The sequence below is a fragment of the Solanum dulcamara genome, chromosome 12, assembly GCF_947179165.1.
Source record: "Solanum dulcamara chromosome 12, daSolDulc1.2, whole genome shotgun sequence".
In the NCBI taxonomy this organism is placed as follows: domain Eukaryota; kingdom Viridiplantae; phylum Streptophyta; class Magnoliopsida; order Solanales; family Solanaceae; genus Solanum; species Solanum dulcamara.
In genome coordinates this window covers 57454568-57472483 of record NC_077248.1, presented here as the reverse complement: position 1 = coordinate 57472483, position 17916 = coordinate 57454568, and the positions used below count along the sequence as shown (strand labels likewise).

At 31.5% G+C, this 17916-nt stretch overlaps 2 protein-coding genes across 3 annotated transcripts; one reads left to right on the top strand and one right to left on the bottom strand.

Moving 5' to 3' along the window:
* Nucleotides 1-1867: 1867 nt before the first annotated feature.
* Nucleotides 1868-12386, top strand: LOC129876890 (LOB domain-containing protein 19-like). Its single transcript, XM_055952369.1, has 4 exons — nucleotides 1868-1962; nucleotides 6447-6458; nucleotides 8639-8855; nucleotides 12210-12386. The coding sequence occupies exons 1-4, from the start codon at nucleotides 1868-1870 to the stop codon at nucleotides 12384-12386; spliced, it is 501 nt and encodes a 166-aa protein (XP_055808344.1).
* A 1189-nt stretch (nucleotides 12387-13575) lies between these two features.
* On the bottom strand, nucleotides 13576-17277 carry LOC129875964 (vestitone reductase-like). 2 transcript variants are annotated; one of them, XM_055951228.1, is made up of 4 exons: nucleotides 17024-17277; nucleotides 15744-15935; nucleotides 15091-15289; nucleotides 13576-13839 (listed from the first exon to the last, which is right to left on the bottom strand). In XM_055951228.1, the coding sequence occupies exons 1-4, from the start codon at nucleotides 17163-17165 to the stop codon at nucleotides 13695-13697; spliced, it is 678 nt and encodes a 225-aa protein (XP_055807203.1). In that variant the 5' UTR covers nucleotides 17166-17277; the 3' UTR covers nucleotides 13576-13694. The 2 variants fall into 2 exon arrangements, with proteins under 2 accessions (XP_055807203.1, XP_055807204.1); XM_055951229.1 differs by having other exon boundaries at nucleotides 15897-15935.
* Nucleotides 17278-17916: the final 639 nt, after the last annotated feature.

Below are 17916 nucleotides of genomic sequence, written 5' to 3'. Positions count from 1 at the left end.
TTTGTGTAAATACCCAAACTTTAGGGGTATAAAAATTTATGTTTTACATAAACATAATCTTAATTAAAAAGGAGTCTTTTCTACTATATTTTAAAGACTTATGTCCTATTTTTTAAAAATTTACACTCAAAAATTCCTATTAATTCACTTCCCTGGGTAAGTTGATAGACCAAGCAACAGAGTTTCTTCAATCATATTAAACTATTTATTTCAGTGCACGGATAGTATAAGATATTTCATACTTTCTCAGCTTCATTTTACGTGATACTATTTAATTTGGCATGATGTTCAAAAAAAATACTTTAAAATTTATGATTTAAAATAATTGTTAAATGTTTATGTGATTGTATATTATTTCATTAAAAATAAAGGGAGATTAATTATAGTAAAAAAAAATTATGACAGACTAAAAAGAAAAGAGTGTCACGTATAATGGGACGAAGAGAGTATTTATTTATTTTTGGTTAAATTGACTTATAATAATAGATAATTAATTGTTTATAAAAATAACATATTTCTTTGTTTTAATTTAATTATGTGAAATGTTTTGCTTATAAAAAAATTAACTTGTCTTATCTTCGAAACTAAATTAAATTAAAAGGGCAGCCCGGTGCACTTAAGCTTCTGCTATGCGCAGTGTCCGGGGAAAGACCCGACCACAAAGGTCTATTGTACGCAGTCTTATCTTGAATTTCTGCTATATATTATTTCTGAGGCTTGAACCCGTGATCTTAGATCGACTAAATAATTTAAAATTAAGATATGCAAAAGTTATGTATGGTGTATAAAATGCTATTTTCCTAATGACAATATAATGAAAAATACCCTTAAAATATTAAGCAAAAGTCATATAATTCGAACAGAAAAATAAAATAAAATAAGTCACACGAATCAGAAAAGGAGTAACGAGGACACTTTCCATTAATTAAATAGGTCTTAGCGACGTAAATTCAAATTAATTGGTTCAAACAAACACCGGCCGATTAAGTAACTACAGGTTCCTCGTTCAGTTATAAAATAAAATAAATAAGTAACTACGGATTCTTATAAAATAAAATAAATAAGTAACTACGGGTTCCTCGTTCAGTTATAAAATAAAATAAATAAGTGGAAATAGCCAACTTAATACTCTCTCACTTACAATTTATCTGTGTAATTTTGATTTGAAACAAAATTTAAAAAAGTAAAGAATATTTTAAAATTTCATAATGTTAAACTAAAGATATATAAAATGTATTATTTTTTTTTAATATTATGATCTAATAAATATGTTACTAAAAAAGTTAAAATTAAAAAGATTTTTTTAAAAGGAAAAAGATATTTTTAACTTAAAAAGGTACATTAAAACAAGTAAAGGATTTTGCAGCAATTATTTAGCGGTAATAATATAATTAACGTCACATTATATTTAGCGGCAATAATACAATTGACGTCACATTACATTTAGCGGCAATAACATAATATGTGTATTGACGACTCTGAATGTAATGACACTAACACAATTATCGCTAATATTTTTGTGATAATGAATATTAGCCCCTAAAATGAAACTTTATTGTCACTAAATATTTTATTTTTTTATAGTAATAAGACAAACAAATTGAAATAAAGAGTATACTAATAATAACAAACATTAACTATCAACAAAAATTAGTGATGAAGTAATAAGTATTATTTCATTCTTAACCAAGAGTCTTAGATTTTAGTACAAAATCCACTCTCTTTAAATAAATACCCATCTCTCTCTTTCTGCTTCTTCTTCCATTTTTGCCAAGACCACACAAAGCTCAAAAACCCTTTTAGGCAATTGAAAAACACAAGACCACATACACACATATATACATACGTACACACAGAGAGAGAAAATATGAACGGTGATTGTGGTGGTGGTGGTGTTCAGTACTATAGCAATAGTAATAATAATTGTGGTCCTTGTGGTGCATGCAAGTTTCTTAGAAGTGTGTAAAAGGATGTATATTTGTTAGTAAACTGTATTGGAAAATATTAAACAGTAACAAAAACTTCTGAAAATAATAAAAAAACAGAATCTGAAAATATTAATGCAGAAACAGAAACTTCTGAAAATAATAAAAACAGAATCTGAAAATATTAATGCAGAAACAGAATCGAGCCCACTGAATGCACAGTGTGTCCTTAAGGAAATTATTCCCCTCAAAGTACCCGAGGTTTTTGGAATCTTTCCTCCCAGGATAGAACGATTACTCACCAAAGTAGAGGTACTGCAAATCTTTGATGACAGCGAACCACTTGAAGGATGTATATCACACGATTTTAGGAAGTGCAGAAAGAAGAAGAAGAAGAGGGTATGTTCAGAATTTCGTATTGAACATTCTGAAGATTTACAGATATATATAGATTGTTTATACCTTTTCAGAAAAGGCACCTGTTGGGAAAAGGTTTGCCTGTTGAGAAGGTTTGCAACTTTTCGGACAAGGTTGCAACCATTCAAAAATCCGTTGGAAAAAACGGAGGGAAATTTTAAATTAATCCGGGAAAAAACGGGTCGCGGGTCGCGGGTCAGGATTTTTTTTTTCCACTTAATTAATTAATTAATTAAATAATATTAATTAATTAAAATTTAAAGAAAATTTGGTCCAAAAAGATTATCAATCAATCATATCAATTGACCAAATCCAAATCCAAATCCAAATCCAAAGCCGAAGCCGAAGCCGAAGCCGAAGCCGTAGCCGTAGCCATAGCCGAAGCCGAAGCCGAGCGAGCGACGACGACGACGGCGCGAGGGGAGACCCTCTTCTTGACCCTTTAGCAACATGAAGGAGTGCTTCTATTTTTAAATAGGAGACTTTTCATTTCCACCACCTATGTGGGACCAAAGCTTATTTAATAAAATAAGAGAGAACATATCATTTCCTCTCCACTTCTTTTTCCCTCAATTTCCCATTCAACCTATCAATTAAACCCAACAATCCCCCACATGAATGGGGAATGTCTACAAGATAAAGGAATGCACGGATAAGTGTGTGATATACAAGCGAAGATTAATTGCATCTGGATAAGTAGGTTTCCCTTTGAACTTTCCATAGTGAACTTATATAGGATATACTCGATCAATCGGTAGATGCGATATCTTTGAACCGTCGAACTTTGTTGTATAACTAGACAACATAAGTCACACAATCAATCATCAACCATCTATGGTTCTCATGGTTGTGTTCGTTTTAGCCATGAACACCGCCTGGTTTCGTGAATGCATAGAGAATGGGCCTTTACTGTCATTCCCCTTGAAGCGGCTTATACTTCACATTCACATAGGTGATTTCTAAACGTGTAGTCCTATAGACACACTATCTAGTTATTTTCCGTCAGATTTAGATAATCATTAAAAAACCTTTAAAGCTTTATTAACTCATTAAAAGCCTTAAGGTTTTATCCTTTGTTTCTGAACATTGTCATCATCACGAGAATGGGTTGAGTTATTTGACAATGTTGAACCGTCAATCATAACTTTGTTTGATCTCTTTGAACCTAGTTCTTGGGATCTCCAGTCTACTAGGTAGAGTTACCGCCATGTTGACTTGTCCTAGGCCTTAACCCCATTCCCCTCGATGATCTTTCAACAGCCTCTCTAGATAAGCCTTTTGTTAGTGGATCCAATATATTATCTCTTGACTTTACGTAGTCAATAGTGATAACACCACTAGAGAGTAGTTGTCTAACAGTATTGTGTCGCCGTCGAATGTGACGCGATTTTCCATTATACATAACATTTCCTGCCCTTCCTATTGCCGCTTGGCTATCACAATGTATACATATGGGTGCCAAAGGTTTGGGCCAAAATGGAATATCTTCCAAAAAATTTTGAAGCCATTCAGCTTCTTCACCAGCCTTGTCTAAAGCTATAAATTCAGACTCCATTGTAGAGCGGGCGATGCATGTCTGTTTTGATGATTTTCAAGACACTGCTCCTCCACCAATGGTGAAAACATATCCACTTGTGGATTTAACTTCAGATGATCCGGTGATCCAGTTTGCATCACTATATCCCTCAATTACTGCGGGATATTTATTATAATGCAAAGCATAGTTTTAGGTGTGTTTCAAATACCCCAAGACTCGTTTCATTTCCATCCAATGAGTTTGATTAGGATTATTCGTGAATCGACTCAACTTGCTAATAGCACATGCTATATCTGGTCGTGTACAATTCATAATATACATCAAACTTCCCAAAACTCGTGCATAGTCCAATTGTGAGTCACTTTTACCTTCATTCTTTTGAAGTGCAAAACTTACATCAATTGGAGTTTTTGCAACATTGAAATTTAAATATTTAAACTTATCAAGTATATTTTCAATATAATGTGATTGTGATAATGCTAGACCTTGTGGAGTTTTATGGATCCTAATTCCTAAGATTAAGTCAGCAACCCCTAAGTCTTTTATGTCAAATTTGCTAGCAAGCATACGCTTCGTAGCATTTATATTGGCAATGTCTTTACTCATTATCAACATGTCATTAACATATAAACAAACAATGACTTCATGATTTGGAGTATTTTTAATGTAAACACATTTGTCACACTCATTAATCTTAAATCCATTTGCCAACATTGTTTGGTCAAATTTTGCATGCCATTGTTTAGGTGCTTGTTTAAGTCCATAAAGTGACTTAACAAGTTTGCACACTTTCCTTTCTTTACCTGGAACTATGAAACCCTCAGGTTGTTCCATGTAAATTTCTTCCTCCAATTCTCCATTTAAGAAAGCCGTCTTAACATCCATTTGATGAATTTCAAGACCATATACAGCTGCAAGTGCCACTAACGCCCGAATAGATGTTATTCTTGTTACCGGCGAGTATGTGTCAAAGTAATCAAGACTTTCTTTTTGTCTATAACCTTTGACCACAAGTCTTGCCTTATATTTATCAATAGTGCCATCAGCTTTCATTTTCCTTTTAAATATCCATTTTGATCCTAAAGGTTTATTTCCAGGAGGAAGATCAACCAATTCCCATGTATGGTTATTCAAAATTGATTGAATCTCACTATTGATTGCCTCTTTCCAAAATGCTGAATCAGAAGAAGACATTGCATCTTTAAATGTTTGAGGCTCATTTTCAAGCAAGAATGTCACAAAATCTGGTCCAAAGGAAGTAGATATCTTTTGACGTTTGCTACGCCTTGGATCCTCTTCGGATGGTTTACTTTCCTTTTGAACTTCTCTTGGTCGTTTAGATCTTTCACTTGAGGATTCACTTTTAGTTTTATACGGATAAATATTTTCAAAAAATTCAGCATTGTCTGATTCAATTACCGTATTAACATTAATTTTAGGATTGTCCGATTTGTGAACCAAAAATCGACAAGCTTTGCTATTTGTAGCATAGCCAATAAAAACACAATCCACGGTCTTTGGTCCGATTTTTACCCTTTTGGGCAAAGGAACTTGGACCTTTGCTAAACACCCCCACACTTTGAAGTATTTCAAGTTGGGTTTTCTTCCTTTCCATAGTTCATATGGAATAGTTTGTGTTTTGCTGTGGGGTACTCTATTGAGTATTCGATTAGCTGTAAGGATAGCTTCCCCCCACAAGTTCTGCGGTAAACCGGAACTTATTAATAAAGCATTCATCATTTCTTTTAATGTTCGGTTTTTCCTTTCCGCAACTCCATTTGATTGAGGTGTGTAGGGGGCAGTAGTTTGATGAATAATTCCATATTCTAAACATATCTTTTCAAAAGGAGATTCGTATTCTCCACCCCTATCACTTCTAATCATTTTTATCTTTTTATTCAATTGATTTTCTACTTCGTTCTTGTATTGCTTAAATGCATCAATTGTTTCATCCTTACTATTAAGCAAATATACATAACAATATCGAGTGCAATCGTCAATAAAAGTTATAAAATACTTCTTTCCACCACGAGTTAGTGTAGACTTCATATCACAAATGTCTGTGTGAATCAATTCTAAGGGACTAGAATTCCGTTCAATAGATTTATAAGGATGCTTAGCATACTTAGATTCAACACATACTTGACATTTTGATTTATTGCAATCAAAGTTAGGCAATATATTTAAATTAATCAGTTTTCGCAAGGTTTTATGATTGACATGTCCTAAACGTGAATGCCATAAATTATTTGACTCAAGTAAGTAAGAAGAAGCTTGAACTTTATTATCATCAACAACCATTACATTTAGTTTGAAAAGACCCTCAGTGAGGTAGCCTTTTCCTAGATACATTTCATTCTTACTGACAACTACTTTGTCTGAAACTAGAACACACTTGAATCCATTCTTGATAAGAAGGCCGGCAGACACCAAATTCTTTCGTATTTCTGGAACATGATACACTTTGCTCAGCGTCACCACCTTGCCGGATGTCATTTTCAGAAAAACTCTCCCATATCCTTCAATCTTTGCAGTTGCAGAATTTCCCATATAGATCGTCGCATCAGGTGCTGCAGGGGAATAAGTAGAGAAGGCTTCTCGGACTGCACACACATGCGAAGTAGCTCCTGAATCAAGCCACCATTCTTTGGGATTACCTACTAAGTTGCATTCTGATAGCATTGCACACAGATCATCAATAGCTTCTTTATTTTCCATCATATTGGCTTGTCCCTTTCTCTTGTCCTTTTTCGGAAGACGACAATTTGGAGCTTTGTGTCCAACTTTCCCACAATTATAACAATTGCCCTTGAACTTTTTCTTGTTCTGCTCCTGATTCTTTCCAAAAAGGTTGCTTCCTTTTATTATTCTTTGGAGCAGTATCTTCAACGATGTTCGCTCCCATAATTGCTGAATTTCCACGCAACTTCTTTTCTGCTGTTTTGTTATCTTCCTCAATCTTGAGACGAATCACAAGATCTTCCAATTTCATTTCCTTACGCTTGTGCTTTAGATAATTTTTGAAATCTCTCCATAAAGGAGACAACTTTTCTATTATCGCAGCCACTTGAAATGCTTCATTAACTACCATGCCTTCAGCAATAAGGTCATGAAAAATAAGTTGCAGTTCTTGAACCTGGGTTCCAACAGTCCTGCTATCTATCATTTTATAGTCTAGGAACTTAGTAACCACAAACTTTTTCAAGCATGCGTCTTCAGTCTTGTACTTCTTCTCAAGTGCATCCCACAATTCTTTAGAAGTTTTTATAGCACTGTAGACATTATACAAATCATCATCCAAAGCACTTAGGATATAACCCTTGCATAGAAAATCTGCCTGTGTCCATGCCTCAGTAATCATAAACTTTTCATTGGCCGGCATATCAGCAGCGGGCACAGGAGGGTCTTCATTGGTGAACTTCTGCATACCAAGAGTGGTAAGCCAAAAGAACACCATTTGCTGCCATCCTTTGAAATTGGCTCCAGAAAATTTTCCTGGTTTTTCTGCCGGTGGCACAGAAGTGCGGCTTGTTGCAGCAACAGTCGCAGAAGTAGTAGCAGTATCACTTGTCATTTTATTTCACTGTCAAAATAGACAAACTGTCTTAATATTTCAGAATATCAGACCTTTTACAAAAAAACAACGATGAAGTTTTTATACTCTTCAAATCGTTGTACAAGTATGAACTTTAATATTCCAACGAAGTTTTTATACTCTTCAAGTCAGAATATTTATTTCATACGGAGTAGAAAACCACACAGGTTTTAGTCTCCAAAAGTGTAATACAGTTTAATCAAAAAACAAAATAACGATAATTTCCTTAAGATTGTTAGTAAACTGTATTGGAAAATATTAAACAGTAACAGAAACTTCTGAAAATAATAAAAAAACAGAATCTGAAAATATTAATGCAGAAACAGAAACTTCTGAAAATAATAAAAACAGAATCTGAAAATATTAATGCAGAAACAGAATCGAGTCCACTGAATGCACAGTGTGTCCTTAAGGAAATTATTCCCCTCAAAGTACCCGAGGTTTTTGGAATCTTTCCTCCCAGGATAGAACGATTACTCACCAAAATAGAGGTACTGCAAATCTTTGATGATAGCGAACCACTTGAAGGATGTATATCACACGATTTTAGGAAGTGTAGAAAGAAGAAGAAGAAGAGGGTATGTTCAGAATTTCGTATTGAACATTCTGAAAATTTACAGATATATATAGACTGTTTATACCTTTTCAGAAAAGGCACCTGTTGGGAAAAGGTTTGCCTGTTGAGAAGGTTTGCAACTTTTCGGACAAGGTTGCAACCATTCAAAAATCCGTTGGAAAAAACGGAGGGAAATTTTAAATTAATCCGGGAAAAAATGGGTCGCGGGTCAGGATTTTTTTTTTTTTCACTTAATTAATTAATTAATTAAATAATATTAATTAATTAAAATTTAAAGAAAATTTGGTCCAAAAAGATTATCAATCATATCAATTGACCAAATCCAAATCCAAATCCAAAGCCGTAGCCGTAGCCGTAGCCGTAGCCGTAGCCGAAGCCGAGCGAGCGACGACGACGACGGCGCGAGGGGAGACCCTCTTCTTGACCCTTTAGCAACATGAAGGAGTGCTTCTATTTTTAAATAGGAGACTTTTCATTTCCACCACCTATGTGTGACCAAAGCTTATTTAATAAAATAAGAGAGAACATATCATTTCCTCTCCACTTCTTTTTCCCTCAATTTCCCATTCAACCTATCAATTAAACCCAACAATATTTGCACCTTATTTTGATTCAGATCAAGGCACTGCACATTTTGCTGCTGTACACAAAGTGTTTGGAGCTAGTAATGCCTCTAAATTGTTGCTTACAATTCCAACACATAAGCGTCTAGACGCTGTCGTTACACTTTGTTATGAGGCACTTGCTAGAGTTAGAGATCCTATATATGGCTCTTGTGGTCACATCTTTACTCTTCGACAACAGGTACGTTTTGTCTCAATTTATGTGGTATATATCATTTTTTAAAGGTTAATTTGATAATTTTTAAGTTAGATGGAGTTAAATCAATTCAATATGTTGATGATTGCTTTGTCTGACATTATCTCAATTAGTTTACGAATTACGAATTATTCCCTTGTGTTCATGGGTAATTCGATTAGTATTTTTTATTGGTTAGTTTTATTTTAGGAATGTTTTGTTATCTTTTCATAGTATTTTGTTATGATTTCTTTAATTTCATTATTTCTTTTTCGATACGCCTTTCCTTGGTTCAAGACACAAGGGTCTATTGAAAACAATCTCTCTATCTCCCAAGGTATATAGGGATAACTGGATAAGGTATGCGTACCTTGTACCCGCCACCCCAAACCTCACCTACGAAAGTTGTTGTTTTTGTTGTTGTATCGTTCTAATTTAATTTATGTGAAGGTCAGAGTATGATAATCAAAATACTTAATTAGACTATGAATTCAATCGGGTATAGATTTTTAAAATATTCTTAAAAATATTTTTTAAAATACATTTAATTATTTAAAACTATATGAAAAGTAAAAAAAGTCAAAAAAAATAATAATTTTTTTAAAAATAAATTTGTTTAAGTCAATTATAATTACAAAAAAAAAACGTATTTGTCTCCTCAAACCATAACACTTTCACTTAAAATCAGACATGAGAAATATATATAGTCAGATAAATTATACTGGTGTAAATTTTTTATCTAACTATTATATTTTCTACAAGAAAGATTTTTAGCTTGGAATAGAATAATTGATGGATGGTGGACTTTGAAATGTTTTGTCTTGCTTGCGGGGTCTAATAAGTAACCCTAACCAACTTTAGCAGCTCGAGAAATATTTCACTGTTCAATAATTTGACTTTCTTCTTTCTTTGTTTCCTAGCCGCTTCATGGAGGAATTAAATACTTACAACAAGTGTTAATAAAATTAGTAAAATAATGTTATGTTATTTTATTTTATTTAATATCTTTTATTAATCATTTTAATAGTAAGATAAATTTAAAAATAAATAATTAATATCTTCTTAAATTTCTAAAGTAATACTTATTTTAAACTTAATTTATTTGGTTAAAAAGACATTTAAAATGGACGGAAGAGAGTAGTGTATCTGATATTAATTAATATATAATTTTAGGTCTTGAAAAAATGAATTGCGAAATAAGTAATTAATGTTGAAGAATAAAAAATATTAATTATCTTTTTTTGATATGATAAAATTGAATAGAGAAAGTAAAAATAAAAATTATTTTTAAAATAATGAACAAGTAAAAATGGAATGAGGGGAGTGGTACTCGTTCACCTTTTTAATTTCTTTCTTTACAATGAATTTTGCGCACCATTTAAACTATACAAATGAAGTGTAATATTTTATTATGATACTCATATTTATTGATACACCCTCCAAACCACTTTACTTATCAAATTTTTGGCTTAAACGGCCCATAAGAAATCAGTTTCATGCCTTTATTTACACTTATCTTTAATCTTTTAAAATGGTAATCCCCTTTTAATAAAATTCTCTCTTTAATCTTTCTTCAATAAATGAAATGAAAGTTAATCTAAGCAATCACAATATTAGAATATATGTAATTATTTTTCACTTAAATTTTCTATGTTAAGCCAATGTTTATTACTTTCAAGAATAATATTAATGCAATATGAGAGGAATAAACTTATAAATTATATTTTAATTTTCTAATATGAAAATAATTTTGACCATCTATTTTTAGTAAGGACGACAAGTAAAGTGATATGAAGAGAGTATTTGATCTTTAATAAATGTAAAATGAGTAGTTAATATTAAGGGCAAAACATAAAAAAAATTGTATTTCTCTTGATATGCTAAAATAGACAAATAAAAATTATTTTTAACATAATAGATAAATAAAAGTGAATGAAAAAAATAATTCTAACCATTATAATTGGAGATAACACAAATGGTTGAACTTTCCAAGACCAGAATTAAACTTTCACTTTTATTAGTCCTTTTTAAATTTTGACCATACCTTAAAAAGCAATGATTAATATAAATATTTTAGACAATATTTATATTAATTGATGCATAGTTTAGGTTCTAGAAAATGATTTAGGAAATAAAAAATTATTGTTGAGAATAAAGTAAAAAATATATAATTATCTTTTTTGATATTTGAAAAATAACAAATAAATAAATTATTCTTAAAATAATAGACAAATAAAAATGAATGGAATACTTACCATGTTAACGGAACATAATACATTAAGGTGAGTTATCTGGTCGAAAGCGGGTGGAAGCAGCTTCAAAGATTTCTTAATTCAATAATCATGAATATTATTCAATTATTTATCAACCATAATGATCTATTTTGTTGGAGGATCAGTGTTAAAACAGAAGAAAGTAGTACTTAACTTATATTATATCTTCTTCTTTTTTTAGGAAAAAAACTAAATGCTTCACTTTCATTATATTGGTTGGTTTTAAGTTTTATACAGTGTTAGTGTAAAAGAACTTTTACATGCATATCAATACTTTAATATGTTGTAGCACTTGTTTTATTTTTCCATTATTAATAATTTCATTTTGTAGGAATAGTTACTTGTAGGTGTAGCTATCTTTTATGTGATCAAATAATGTAAAAATGAAATTACATTATTTATATATAGAAAAACTCAGATAGTCCATTAAAACATTGGATTAGCTAGTAATCAAAAAAATAAAATATGTTACATGTTATTATATGTAAAGATACATTGATTATGTAAATACTAAATATTAACAAATATTTACACATTACATGAAGGAAAAAGATCTTTTATGACCACTTATAAATTGAATAAAAGAAAATGATATTTTCAGATCTCTTAATTATATGAAAAAATTAACATTTCTTGTAAAATGACATAAAACTTCAAATTCTAAAACAAGTTTGTAAAGGTCTACAAAACCAAATTATTATTATCATTTTGTGTTGAATTAAGTAGAAAAAAGTTTCATTCAGTGGCGAAATCACATTTTTTATTAAGGGCATTCAAAATATGAAGAAGTAAATACACAAAGAAGTTGAAAGGGGTTCACATATACTAAACCAACAACAAATCCTACTAAGTGGGATATGAGGAGGGTAGAGTGTACGCAGACCTTACCACTAGCTCGTGGAGATAGAGAGGTTGTTTTGAAATGACCCTTAGTTCAAGTGTATAAGACTCAAGTAGAGGAAGAAGAAAACAATAAAGAAAGCAAATAAACAATGTAATTTTTCACCGCAGAAAATTGGGACCGGCCTGAATCCTTACTAGCTCCACTTCTAGTTCCATCTTCAGTGTTTCAATTTTGTACTTGTAGGTTGTAACTTTGCAAGCTGAGTTATCACATGTTCAAGCACACCTTTCTACCTTGGCGCACCATTTCCCTCTGTCTCATATGCCGCAACCACAAAGTCCAATTACTCCAACAGGACTGCAATCAAGCACATCATCCAGTTCTATGGAACAATATCATCAATTAGACATAATAGGTTAAAGTGACGCGTTGGATCAAGAACTAGAGAGTTGTGACCTCCACACATTAGGTCGGGAGTTTGTTTCAAGACACCTACCTGGAGTTAGATTTCGGCCTTCACCATGATTGTGTGGATTTTGCTGAACTTTAATCTTGATTAGTTAGTGTAATTGCTTGTTTTTTCTTGGTGAAGATTTTTTTCTTTGCCTAAGTGAGTGAAGAAAATCAAGATAAAATAGTTAAGAAGCCATTGCTCCTATTTTCATATCTGTGCAAGTTACATATGCATGTGATGTATATACATCTCAGGTGCCAAAGTCCTACGTGCGTCTCCTACACTAGTTGATGTACAATTAAGTCTTTTCATGTCAAGACTTAGGAGTGGTTGATTGAAAGAAACTAGTACCAACTGCTCGACTTAAGGAGCTAGGTTCCTTAGGACTGACTGAAAAGATCAAGGTAAATAACACGAGTTTTACTGTCGAAAACCTCCTTGTTCAAGAGAGGAAAAATCAACAACATTGACTGACTATAAGGAGCAGTTTAAGATTACAATTCTATGTTACGAATCTCGTTTGGCCTAGTTGCTCTTCCCTTACGCATATTATGGATAACATCCTTAACATCCTCAATCTTAATATACCTACAACACCTAAAATTTTGATGCCTCTCCGAGTGTTCCAACCTCCCAGCACAATGTCTATGCCCCCTCTTTGTTCAAAATTTTATGTAAGTATAATTGCCACCTCTGTCCAATGAGTGTCTCCTCCACTAGAACCTTATCGTTTTCGTCTTTGATGCACTTCACTTGATTCAGGTCATAGGCCCTCAATTCTTTCATCTTATCTAGCTTATACAACTTCTTATCCCCGCCATTGTCCTTTAATTCAGCATACACGCATTACAAAATTATTGTCTTTTCCGGCTTAACCTCTCTTCGCCTCCTTCTTCACCACTTTATCTTTTCCCCATTCATCCACTTTTCCTCCTCATTCTTACTTTCCACCAACTTTGTACGCTACCTTCTTAGCCTCTACCTTTTCTTAGACTTTTCCATTCCATCACTAGTTCCCTCGATGTCATCCCGATCTACCTCTCGAGACCCCCAAGTACACCTCGAGAAGTACTATACTATTGTCAAAGCAAATGTAACTACGTACTCTTTCTCTCCACTGATCATTTGAACCATTAACAGATTTAAGAGCACAAAATGTTGATTCCTTTATTTTGGTCTGTGAGTGGAAACTGGAAACAAAGAATAAAAGAAGAAAGGAATTAAAAAAGCTTCATATAATATGAAACAAATTTTATTTGTCACAAAGGGATTAATTAGAGTATGCTTCTTTGCTTGCAACATGCAATAGCTCCATCATACATTTCCTCAAGGCCATGCTTGTACTTGAAGCCAGTCTCCAAAAGCTTTTTGGATGAATATCTAGGGAATTTAACTTCTTCACTACTTGCCCATGTGTACCTGCAAATTAACTGCAAATTAAATAAAGTATATTTTTTCCATTTTTCCAAAATAAACATTTCCTAATTAGACTTATAATATCTAGATATAGGAAATGAAATACTATGTGTTTTCTTTAGCCAAAAAAAGAAGTGTGAATTTTTAGCTTATCAGAGCGGTATCACGTTCTTTTGGCTACTCAAAATTAGAGAAAAAAAATATTAGGATAGTTAGCATAGATCATACATTTAACTTTTTCCAGTACATTATGTTTTGATGATTACTTTTAAGAAAGATGGTAGTGTAATCATTTAAAATTGATTGAATATAAATTCATTAACTGATTCAGAATATATTTTAATTCAAGATATATTAATTCAAATAAATATTATAGATTAATATAATTGAGTTGATTATTTAAGTCCAATAAATATGAATTTAATTAAATTTCAATTTTATTGGACTAGTTTATTGATTTGAGCTACAATAGATGAACTCATTTTGCTAAGCTCATTATCATCTCATACTAGAGGTCCATTTTGGTGTCGAGATGATGTGGCATGTAAAGTAAAACAAAAAAATCAATAAGACCATGTCATGTTGCTTAAATATGATTGGCTGAAGAAAATCTGTTATTTTTACTATTCTTCTAATATGTCACTTAAATCTGATTGAACGAAATGAAATCTGTTCTCATCATGATAACTCCTCTATTCTACAAATATAAATAGAGATCCTCATAATTCAGAAATCACACCAGAATTCTAACAAAAAGTCAGAAAGAGCTCATGGATCAAACGTTGGTTTAAGAATTCAAGCACTCAAACATTCAAGTTCAAGAAACAAAACCACCAGATTCAAGAACAAACTCAAAACCCCTTGAATTCAAATACAAGTCAAGATTATGTTCAAGAACAAATCAAGATAAAGTTCATCCAGATTATCAGATCCACCAATCAAGATCAAAACCACAAGATTCAAGATCAAGTCCATCAGATGATTTATAGAGATTATAACACTAATATTTGAAATCAAATACTACGATTGTTACGATATTTTTCAGTCTTGATTATTATTTTCACGACATGAATTTCATTGTCTACAGATAGTACTATAATAAAAAAAACTAAAAAGAAAAGAAAGACACTCAATTTTTAAAACAAGAAATAATTACTTAATATTTTCTTATTTCCTTTCCTTTCCTTATAAAAGAAAAGAAACTTTTTTAAAAGAAGCAACAATATTAATGATAAGGCAAGCATTTGTACTTACTCATTAATTTGATTTTGAAATTCAGGGTATCTAGTCGAAAGAAACTCAGCTAGCTTTACACGTGTTATTTCAACAGCTGAACAAATATATCTCCCTTTTGCATTAGGATTTTCAAGAAGGAAAATGTGAGCATCTATCACGTCATCTACATGTACAAAAGGTACATATGGAGGGTAACTCATGTTATAGTTTTGATGACCTGCACAAATTTTCAACTACTATTTAGCAAAATATACATTGATGTTTTGGGACAAAGTATATGAAAATTCACACCCTAAATGAGAATGGAGTTCAATAGTTAATTTCACATATAATTACTGAATTTTATTCATTATAATAGTAAAATCAATAAATTACTATCTCTGTGTCACCTTAAATAAATTGAATTTACCTACTAAAATAATTAGGTATAATACATACACACGTCCTTCAACTTGACTCCAGCTTGCATCTACATTCTTCAACTTTGAGTGTGCTCTAGTATGCACTTAAATTTGTATAAAATTGAACAAATACACACATTCTTCTTACGTGGCATCCTACATGGAAATTATGTGTCCTATGTGGTGCCTACGTGTATTATGTCACATAAGACATGTATGTTTTAAGTGTCTACTTGTGCAAATTCAAAGTTGAAGGACATATATTTCAACCTGTTAAAACCAAGACAAAGGACACATATTTATGTATTATGAAATCAATTGGATGTGCAACATGAAATACCCCAATGCATCCTTCAATTGCTGCATTGAAACCCTCTGGTTTGTCTAAATCAACATAAAAAATATGAAGCCTTTCTTGTGCACCTGGAAGATTCGTGACGTAGCTCACATCCTTCTTGCGATCTACCAATGAATTAAAAAAATAAAAAATCATTGTTAGAAACTTGAACGTATTTATTTGGCAAAATGGCCTACCCGACTCCTAAACTTGCACTACTTTGTCAAGACGATTACTTATAAAAATTTCATCCTAACACCTCAACTTAACGAAACCATTATTAATAAGTTCCTTGACTTTATAATCGTGCTTATGAGGCAATGAAGTGGCCTATGAAAATTTTCATTTTAACACATCGTTTTGGGAAAAATGGTCTACTGACAGAATTAAATTTTTTATTAAAGAATTCAAAATACAAACAAATCAAAAATTTAACATTTATTTTATATATATAATTTTAATTATTTATGAATAATGTAATTTTCGCCTAAAGGTGTTTGAAGCCGCTACTTGGCTGAACACCTGTGAAAAGGAGGAAAAGGAATAGAGAAAAACAATAGACTTTTTCTGGGGGTTTTTAGGTCGGGGAAGTGCTCATGGTGGATTAAACTTGGGATGAAATGCAGGTCATAACCCAACATACCCAATTCTGGTTAAGATTTAATTACTTTATTTGCTCTTTTATAAATTCTTAGTATCGAATATAATTACTTTTTTTTATTGTGACTATATATAACATATCAAAGAAAAAAATATCTTTTTAAAAATATTTTTAAAAAAATTCTCATTAGTCAATTTGACCTACATATCAACTCAATTCTTAACAGGCTGAAATAAATTGAGATAATAAATGAGTGAATTTTAACGTGCCCAAACTTGAATGGATTGACAAATTGAATGGATTGAGTTTGATTTTAACACTCCTAATCACTCCGCACACAACAAAAAATTGAGATCTTGACCACTCAAAAAACAAATAAAAAAATAGCCTTTTCAAATATATTTTATACATAATATTTCTTATAAAAATATCATAAAATTAAAAAATATTGATAATTAATCTACAAAAATAATTCATCTTCATCAAAAACCAAAATCTAATGAATTTTATTATTTTGCCTTTCTTCCTCTGAGGGCTAAAAATGATGTACATCTTCACATAGAACAGAAATAAAAGAAAACAAATTCAAGGATTAATGTAATAGTAACAAACCAGGATGAGATCTAATAGTTGTGTTGACAAAATAACCAAATTGAAGAAGTCTCATAACCATCCATGATCCAAGATAACCACTTCCTCCTGTTACACATACCTTTCCCTTCTTTTTCACTCCTTCCATATCCCCTCTATTCATCTCTTTCTTTCTTCTCCTCCTCCTCTCTCTCTATATATACTATCAAGTATCAAGTGGTTTAGGTTGTTTATATCGACAGCTCGGCTCATCAATATTGAGGGCCTAAAGTCAAACTTCATACAGAGATATTGATTTTTATATTAAGTTAGCATATATAAACTGAATAACAATAAATTTTATGAGTGAAGTTTGGCGAAGGTGGAATGTAAATAAACCTTATAAAGTAAAAAAGTACACAATATAATTTTCAATGAGAAAATATAATACACTTTTACTTGCCCATTATTTTCAAAAAAATAATTTTTCATTTTTACTTGACATTTTTAACCTATCAAGAAAAAACAATAATTTTTTTTCATATTTTATTCTTAGCATTAATTTTTTATTCCCCAATTATTTTTCAAAACCTAATACTAAATATCCATTAATAGAGATAGTGTGGTAAAATAACAATGTCAATAGTTATTTTCTTAATAGGAATGCCAAATCCAAATGTGACAAATAAAAGTGACCAAATAAAGTATAAAGTTAGAATAATATAACATGGCTCAAGAAATTGAGAAGTTGATATAATGATATCAAAATAGTATTGCGCTCTTCAAAATGATGGTAACTTTTGTTGCAGTGCTTGAAATTTTGAAGAAGAAACCAACAAATAAATTGTGATCTTTTTGTAAATAAACAACAAAATTAATTATTTGGAAGACTCCAGAATATTCAATAATAAGATAGTACAAATATTGAAACAGAA

Coding starts and splice junctions, on each gene's coding strand:
- LOC129875964 (XM_055951228.1), bottom strand. CDS start 17,165: ATGAATAGAGGGGATATGGAAGGAGTGAAAAAGAAGGGAAAGGTATGT. Junction 15,290..15,743: donor CTTTGTCTTGGTTTTAACAG/GTTGAAATATAT, acceptor AAATTTGTGCAG/GTCATCAAAACTATAACATG. Junction 13,840..15,090: donor TTTCAAAATCAAATTAATGA/GTAAGTACAAAT, acceptor GTTAATTTGCAG/GTACACATGGGCAAGTAGTG.
- LOC129876890 (XM_055952369.1), top strand. CDS start 1,868: ATGAACGGTGATTGTGGTGGTGGTGGTGTTCAGTACTATAGCAATAGT. Junction 8,856..12,209: donor TCTTTACTCTTCGACAACAG/GTACGTTTTGTC, acceptor TTGTACTTGTAG/GTTGTAACTTTGCAAGCTGA.